Source organism: Sipha flava, unplaced genomic scaffold, assembly GCF_003268045.1.
Source record: "Sipha flava isolate LNK unplaced genomic scaffold, YSA_version1 35a_pilon_pilon, whole genome shotgun sequence".
Classification (NCBI taxonomy): Eukaryota; Metazoa; Arthropoda; class Insecta; order Hemiptera; family Aphididae; genus Sipha; species Sipha flava.
This window is the reverse complement of record NW_020273058.1, coordinates 890,821-900,591: the sequence shown is the minus strand read 5'-3', so window position 1 is coordinate 900,591 and position 9,771 is coordinate 890,821. Positions and strand designations below refer to the sequence as shown.

At 30.6% G+C, this 9,771-nt stretch overlaps 1 protein-coding gene across 1 annotated transcript; it reads right to left on the bottom strand.

Annotated features, from left to right (window-relative positions):
• Positions 1-52: 52 nt before the first annotated feature.
• Positions 53-5,966, bottom strand: LOC112687590. The gene is made up of 4 exons (XM_025560384.1): positions 5,818-5,966; positions 3,601-3,748; positions 590-820; positions 53-268 (listed from the first exon to the last, which is right to left on the bottom strand). The coding sequence occupies exons 1-4, from the start codon at positions 5,964-5,966 to the stop codon at positions 119-121; spliced, it is 678 nt and encodes a 225-aa protein (XP_025416169.1). The 3' UTR covers positions 53-118.
• Between the last annotated feature and the right edge of the window lie 3,805 nt (positions 5,967-9,771).

Here is a 9,771-nt window from a genome sequence, read left to right as displayed (position 1 = left end):
ATTAAAACAAACCGTTTATTCTATTTTTGATCAAATAATATACTATTTTAACGGTGAGGTTAAATTTTTTTACAGACAAGTATCATTATTTATTATATTATATTGAAAAACACATCTGCTATAAACTATGTATGTGTTGTTTTAACCATATAATTATCTCGTTGGTGATTTTGTGATAGTGCACGGATCCGTTGTCTTTTCCATATCCAAATTCAGCAAAACTCATCAAATGATCATTGCATAAAATCGTCGCAGATATCGCGTTTTTCTATAGAAAACAATGTATTATTATAGATACATGTACATTTACGAACCAGCTAAGGCGGTGTAAGAAACGAAAACGAAGCCACACCACAATAAAATATGATCAATAAACATTATAATAATGTGTTGATGCATTACAAACGTTCTTTCGAAAGCGATTAGATAAATTCAAATTTTGTTGCTCCCCAAAACGGTAGGAAGTGTTTGATTTTATCGGTTCAAAATGTATTTATCGTTATTTTATCGCGCGTCATTTTATAATCGTTGCATTTTTCATTTAGTACACCGTGCGCACGTCTGAACGGTAGCCGTGTATAAAACTAACCTCGAACGAATCGAACACTGAACACTCGGTTTTGTTCGAATAGTGACAGCGTCCGTACGGACACGGGTTCTGGTTAATCAACATGTACACGTAGTCAAAGTTCTCACCGCTCATTTCATTTCCGAACAGCGACCAGTACATGGAGTCGCAGTCGTCGTTTACTGGTTCGTTTTCATTGTATTTTAACTGTTGGTAGTCGACGAATAATGTGCGCTGGAACTCGGGAATCACCTGAACGAAAGAAATCGTACCCGACACTCGGTTGTTATATTTGTACGTAATTTAACGCGTTGTAAACGTTTTGCCGTACACCGCGGTGTTGATTCCCGGCAATAACATTTCGGCCAACGGTATCTCGAGTCATGGGCGGTTTGAAATTTTTTTAATTTATGGTTCAAGCATAGTTAACACCACCCATCTACCTACCAAAAAGCCGTAAAAGGTACAAAAATGTACCTGATTTCTATTAAATTACCAATTCTATATTACCTACCGCTACCAGTTTCCAAGACCAAGTAGCCATCTATTAAAATGACACCCACCCCAAACTTTTTGCTAGTTCAGTGAACCACAGAATTCATGATCAAGCCGTCTCTGTCTCAGTTATGAACATTTACTCGTATATGGGAACTCTTATAAAATATTATTTGGCGCGTTACGTAGTGCATTGTAGTTGGACCCGTGAGAGATCCGACCGGTTTTCGTACAAATCAAATACGAAATTACGCCATTGATCTCTGATACTATTTTGTATATTGTATTATTTGTATTTCGTTCAATTTTGAATCGTATTCCCCCGGTCTCTCCTCACCATCAGAAAAATATGAATTATAACAAATAACGGACATTCCTCGCATTGGTGGACAGGACGCTCTTTTTTGGATGGGCCACAGGGACGAATATATTGTAAGCGAGGGCAGGATATTATTGTAACGGGATTGGTCGACGGCCATGCGTTTCGCTTCATTCACTTTAATGAATTCAACGCAATGTTTTAAAATTAATTAAATTTTTTTTAGATTGTGAATGAAACAATATATATATACATATATTAGTTTTACCATGATGTCTGTATATGGGAATTTTTTTTTTTTTGATTTATGATATTTATATATACATATTTTGACCATAAAGATCGCTCCTAACATCATAACTATAAGAGATCTCTGGTAGAAAATTTAGTCTAGTTGATACTTTGACAGATGGTAATTTTACGAATTTTCCAACAGTTTTCTTAATAATTATGGAAAATTGACAAAAAGTTATCAAATAAACGGCATTACAGTTTTCAACAAAATCGAAGTTTTGTTTTCACCGTAATTTGAAAAAAAAAACCGTAGGGACATAACATTTTCACCGATTTTTTATAATACTGGTTTTTTTAAATAGCATAATTCCCAAAAGATATTTTAGAAATATTTATAAAAGATTGACATTTTCATACTTTCTCAGTTTCTTTTTTAAAATGTCGATAAAATAATATTGGTTTTACAAAAATTCTTGAAAATATATTACAAAGTCCCTCATACATATCTATTATCTATTAAAAAAAAAATTTGAAATTAATTTGAAAAAAAAAATACAATTTATGAAATACCTACTCATTTTTGACAAAATAATAAAAACACCAAAACCCACTATATTTTCATAATTACGGTTTGAAAATTGGTTATAAGATTTTTTATAAGATTCTCTTTGTAGTCAAGAAAAAAATAAAAGTAAATACTGTAAAATCTTAAAAATGATTTATAAATGTAAAATTTTTATCGGATATTTAAACAAATTTTCATAATATATTATTAGTTATTTAATTATAGACATTTCATAGTTTCGAAATATTTTAATGAAGTTTTTGCTGTTTGAAGACATTTTAAATTTATGAACTGTCGGCGGAGGGTATCTGAGGATGAAGGTGGGCCAGAAGCCCCTTTTTTTTACCTATTTTTATGATTTTCTCAAATTTTAGATGGCTTTTTTTGGGAATATATAAACAATAAAAGTTTAACCTACCTTATTAAAAAAATTGCTTCTACTACATCGAACTACATATTCGGAAATAAAAACTAATTCTCTAGACCTCTTTCATTAAAAATATTTTTTTTAGAAAGAATGGTACATTGGTTTCAAGTTTAAAAGGCTAAAACAACAATAACATTCACCCAACCTAGAAGTTTCCCATTTTTCTTTGTGCTTGTTAAATATTTCGAAGTACATATAGAACATCATGTCTTATAATAAATTTATATTAATATGTTAATTTTACTACAACTATTATTTATATAATTAAATAATTAGAGTATTTATATTATTACAACAATGTATAAAATATATTTTATCTAAATATATTAGATTTACGTATAATTATAGCATGGGTATTCCACAAGGAGGAGAGGGATGTAGGAGATAGACCCTCCAATGATTTGTTTTTTTTCAGAATCCAGAAAAATTGATTTATTACTTTATATTTGTGAGTGTAAATAAAAATTATTTTTACTAAAGTTTAAATAAAAAATGTAATAATAATGACAAGAATTGAAGATTTTTGTAATATTTCAATATTGCAGTAGCAATGAGGACTAATAGAGACAGATAGATACAACCGATCAATATCAACCGACACCCTCCCTTATTGTTTATTTTAGTACAATTATTTTTTATCGCCTTTACTAAAATATCCTGAGAATGCCACTGAATCATATTGAAGTGTCATTCCTGAGTGTATAGGAAAATACTTTTCTTATGCACCAAACTCTAAATATATTTGTTTGTAAAGTTTAAAATTTAATTTAAATGTTATATTATGATCACATTTACCTACGACCAATATGAGGTTCTTTCAAATGTAATAAAAATCACAAAGACTAATTTTTATCCAAATGATTTTAAAATTGATAATAATAAAATTAACAATTATAAACATTTTTAATATAACCTACAAATATGAATAGAAATCACTCAACCTTTTTATATAATATACCGTTTCAAAGACAAAACACTTAACATATATTTACTTTGATTAACACAAATGTAACCAATGGATTTGGATGGAACACAGCTTCTATTCCTAAACTTATCTGACTTTTAATCGATTGATGAAATCTCGTGTTGATAAATCCTGCAACCACTCTATATGGATTTTCTATCGACATTTCTAAAAAGCTTGAAAAATATCATATTATTCGAGAAGTAATGAGTAATATGATTATTGTTACTTATTCGATACTTAAAATTATAATAATATTAAATTGTATAATCCTATTCAAACTAATTATTTTTAAATAACATCTTCTTAAACAATTTTAAATATACGTCTCGACAATTTTGACCAATTCGTTTTTTATTTTTTATTTCCAGACTTGGGTATAAATGTCTAGACTATATTATTATCTAGAAAAATATGAGTGTTATAAAAATGTATATTAATATATTATACATCATTTTCTACTGCTATCCGAACTTTTTATGGTTAAAATTAATAAGCCGTCAGTCTGATGTCAGATTTATGTAAATTAACAGGAAATTTTTTATTTTAGGGTGTACAATTAAAATATTATAGGTTGTTCTTAAAAATCATAAGTCAATACAACTTGTATTTTAGTAAATAATGAGATACTTCTTTATTGATAGTCATAATATTTATTATAATTACATGATAATTATATTAATGATTGATAGGGTGGAAATATTTTAAGCATACAAATGTTTAGAATAATATTCATCTAATGAATCATGTTCAATAAGAATAATTTACAATAACTGTTCGTATTACTTTCTAGGCATAGATGTACTGTTTTCGTTGAAATAATCATTGTACAGTGTATATCTTGTAAATTATAATAAATAAGAAGAAGTATGTAAGAACATAATTTATAGACAATTTTATTATATTTAAAATATATTATGTAACAAATTTTAATTTTCCTAATTGTAAATGAGTTATATATGAAAATGTAAAATATATCATTAAATTATGAATGAATTAATATACTCAAATTTCAAATTCAAGTCGGCACGAGTTAACCTTAATAGATTGACTTAAAACTTTTTGTAGTTCATTTTTGTAGGCATATACACAAATTAAGTGGGTGAGACCAACAAAAATGTAAAAAAAAAATTAAGGGACACCCTATAGTACACTTATAAATATGATACTATCTAAATACTATTATATTATAACACGTTCTATAAGAAACAAATAGTTTACTATTTTTTTGTAATCGGTGTGGTATGAGTTAAACACCAACTAGCTGCAACTAAAATACATGTGTTATAGTTCCACGGAATCAATATAATTCCCTGAAATTCAAATTAAACGAACGATTTTTAAATATCATGTATTTCGTGTAGACTGTTAGCAAAACAATATTTAATGATCATACCATAAATGGATGCTCTCCGTTAAATGAAGGGAAATTATATACAGACCTTAGGCTCATGGAGTATTATGGTTATATGTAATAAGGCTTTCTTGATTTATGTAACATGTAATATATGAACTTAAAAATACATTTTAGATTGTTGTTGCAACTGCTGCATTTATTAATTGTTACCTGGAAACAATAGTATCTAAAAATATTTTCCAACATAATAATCAAATTTCCTACATAGTATATTATTAAGATAATTTTATCTACACATTTTTCTGTACGTAATAACCTTAAGACTTACTTATAATAGATATTTGTAAACTAGTCAGTGAATGATACTCTTCAAATATTTATTACTTGTGTAGGGAATATATGATTTAAAAAATCCTTCCCATCCTATAAACAATTACAACTAGTTAATAAAAAATAAATCACAATACAGCTGTTTCACCTATTTCACCGTTTTCAGTACGTTTCGTGTTCGTTATTAATCGATATACTAACGTTCAAGTAAAGTATTTATATTATTATGTATCATCAGCGCATAATTCACAAAAAATGCTTAACTGCAGGCAGAGTCGCAGGGGAATTTTAGGGATTCAACCTCTTCCCCTCTTCCGAAATATCAGAAAACATTTTTTAAAAAAATGACCTGACATAAAAGTGTAATAGTTATTTCAAAGTTTCACACCAGACTTGCGAATTAAAATATATATATATACTGTCTTCTTATCGTGTACGGTGCTGAGGCTATATGCTATTACATTAATAAATAAATGCCTACCTAAAGTAATATAAAAATAAGTAGGTTAAAATATGAATATAAAATATAAAATAAATGTTTAAATATTTTGTTTTAGCCAGTGAGTGGCCATTGCTATTGCTTTTTCTTTGGCTAAAGCCAAGTCATCTTGGCGGGGATAGTGTGCACTGTAATAAGTGGTCATCTGATTGGTCTTCGCCACATTCACATAGTATGTCCGGTTCTTTCTGGTATCCCATTTCATCATGTTTGCTTTTGTTTTAGCTACTCCAGTTCTTAGCTTATTTAATGTCTTCCATATAACCCATGGTTAATTTCCTCCACATGGTAAATTCTCAGCAGGCAGAACAGGTTTTTCACATTGTAGCTCTTCTCTCCATTTTCGTATTCTGTGTTGTTCCGGTGAATCTTGGATCATGGTCGAATCGGCAATAAAGCTTCTTCAAGATTTAAGTCTCCTTTGTGGTCCCGAGTAACCATACATTTATCTTTTATCAAAAAGATTAATTGTTTATGACTATTAGTTAATTTCATCGTCAGAAATACTTGAAAAATATTCCACTAGTCATCGCAAGATAATACTAGTATGAATATTATGTTATATATTGTATAATATTTTTTTTCATTAGTGTATTTTTTAGTACTGTATGACCTAAATGAAATAATATAGGTTGGGCTTGTTAATATTTATAAATTAAAATATTAGTGTATGTATATTGTTATGGTACATATAGTGATTAAATTGTGATATGGTACTTGGGGGGGGGGGGGCGAGAGTTAGTGTGAACTACGTAATTTCAGCACCCTCAATATTTGGACTTTAGTTGCGCCTATGCGTACCAACTGTCGAAGCAATAAATATTTTTAAAAATAATTTAAAAAAATATTCCTGTAATGATTTTTATGATTTTTTGTTAACACAACCAAAACTATTAAATGCGATCAGTTTATCAAAAAAATATAATGTCAAAGGATTTAATGAAAAAAATTATGAACAATCAACAATAACTCAATAAAAATAAAAAATATTTTAAGTAATTTTTTTCAATCTAACAGCAAAAAAAGAATTCAAATCAATGTTTTATTAAAATATTAAACTAATTAAAAATTATTTTTATTGCATATAATATATAATAATGAGGTCTTTTTTTTTAGAGAACATATTTGTCCCGTTTTTTTTTTATAAATATGGTTACCCTACCCTACATGTCTCATTAAGGATCGTGTCAACATGTTTTGTATGTTTAGATTGGTTCCATACAGGGCAAGCATACTCACCAGCGGAGAAACTAAGTGCTAGTCCAATAGTACGGATCGTGTTTAGAGTTACACCCCACTTGCTTCCTACTAGTTTCCGTATAAGGTTGTTTCTTTCTTCAACTTTCATTTTAGTTTTCTTACACTGTTCTTTGAACGTGAGAGTTCTGTTCACTGTGATCCCTAGGTAAACTGGATGTTTTGTATTTCACAATGGTTTTCCAAACCGTTCAACTTTTAGTTCTCTTTTTGCCTCGCGGTTTCAGAGGTGGATGCCGCATACCTGTATCTGGATTGGGTCTTAGTTGGTTATTTATGTAATAATTTGTTAATTCTTGAAGTGATTTGGTAAGTTTACGTTCAACTATTTGGAAGGTTGTGTCCTGCGCTGCTAAGGCCAAGTCGTCTGCATATAAGAAATGTTTTGTTTCTTCAATAATGGGTTGATCGTTAGTGTATATGTTAAATAACATAGGCGCTAATACACTACCTTGTAGTAAGCCATTTCGCTGGTTTCTCCATCTGCTCCATGTTGTTTAACGTGACTGTAAAACGCCGGTTGTGTAACATAGAAGATATTATTCGGATAAGTTGCCAGTTATTTGTGCATTCGTATATACTTTTAAGTAGAAGATAGAAGATTATGGTTTACCGTGTCGTACGCTGCAGATAGGTCTACAAAAACCATCCCTGTAATTTTTTTGATTTTGTAGCCGTCCTCTATGTGTTGGCACAGATTTAATACCTGTCCTGTACAGTTTTTGCCTGGTCTAAAACCAACTTGCTCAGGAATAAGTTTTCTTTCGACTTGACACTTCATTTGTGGCACGGGCTGGGGAGCAGATGGCAGAACTCTAAGAACAGCTACGTTGGCCCTAGTTTACAGTACCGCAGAATACGGTGCTCAAGTCTGGTGTAACAGTACACATACGAAAAAAATAGACACACAACTCAACAGCGCAATGAGAATAGTTAGTGGAAAAGTAAAAAGCACACCGACACAATGGTTACCAGTCTTAACTAATATTCTGCCACCAACATTACGCAGAAAGGAGGCACTGCTTAGAACAACAACCAAGGCTGATAAGACGAAAAAATCCATGTTATACCAAATGCTGATAAATACACCTAACCTCAGGCTAAAATCAAGAAAGCCCCCGTGAAGCACAGCTAAGGAGTTAGCACTATCAAACTTTGAGGGTACAAAAGAATGGTGCGAAAACTGGACATCAATTGATGTAAAAAATAGTGGTCTAGTGTCAGACCCTAATAAAGGTGTAGAAGGCATGGATTTACCACGAGATGTATGGTCCGTACTTAACAGAATCCGAACTGGTCACGGCCGGTGCGGCTCCATGATGTCCAAATGGGGTCTTAAGGACAGCCCTACGTGTGATTGCGGTCACGATAACCAAACAATACACCATATTGTGGAAAATTTCCCGAAAAGGAGGTTCAACCGGGGCATTGAGGGAATTCATGCCGCAAATAATGAAGCATTAGAATGGATTCGAGAACTAGACATTGCCTTATGACTATGGATTTTATCTGTAAACAATGACCATGTGCCTCTATTATCATTACTTATTTATCCATCTATTTACATTTTATATTTATATTTTTAACTGTAGTTATTTTATTTTATTTTATTTTTATGTTATTTTATTTTTATTTTATACTCATGTTTTGATTTATATTCGATATATGTTGTGGCCTTAACTGTGTTGATTTGTATACCAGCCATACGAAAAAAAAAAAAAAAAAACTATTTGAATCTGTAATTTTTTGGGTTTTTGTAATCTTTGCCTGGTTTGGGCATTGTCACTTCTTTTGCCTTTCTCCATATTTTGGGTACTAAAGCCTTGTCTTATAAATATATACAACTTGCCTTGTTTTTCTCAAAATAGTCAATGTATAATACCATGTACGATTATAGTATTATACGTTTGTTTCGCATTATTTCGCCCAATCTTTCAAAATACTGTCAACAAAGTATAATCACTGGGCGACATATGTCGCCTAGTTAACTAGTTAAAAAATGTATTCAACTTAACTGTATTAAACACATCAACATATTTTCTAGGGCACCAAAAAATGAAAAAGTTTACAGGTAAAAATTTATTTTTGCCAATTTCAACCCTTTAAAATCAAAATTTTAAAAATAGGCGACGTGCTGGCACTCTGGAAGGTATTTGGAACAACTCTATGAAAAAAAATTGGAAAAAAGTTAAATAGCGCCGTCACAAAATTGGTACATAAAAAAGACCTATATATATATAATGATTGTATTGTAGTGTATTAGATGGGGAAATGGTGACGGGGAAGTGACCCGATACCATGTGTCCTGTTATATAGGGACGTATAGTGGGATGGACCTTGGACCAGCCCTTTGAAGATTTGACCTACTTACAATGTCAATGGTCTTTATTGTTCGATTTGTGTTGCCCGTTTGGGTATCGAAGGGACCGTAATTTATTTTTTTTAAATGGCTTATGATCATATGGTATACATTATTATAAAATGTTTATGCAGTATTTTACAATCGAATGATGCACATCATTACAGTATCAACATAACCTCAGCTATAAGTACGTAGACGACTCGTGTTTATATTCTCAGGTACATACCTGTATACGTAAACGTCATATAGATTGGACCACGTGTATACTTTGGCACTGGAAATATCGGAAATCAATCGCGTGCAACATGCGATGTACCCATCCTTTTTTCCTGATGGTTTAAAAATCATAATGTATTATTATTATTTTACTAACAATACGCTACATAACGTATAC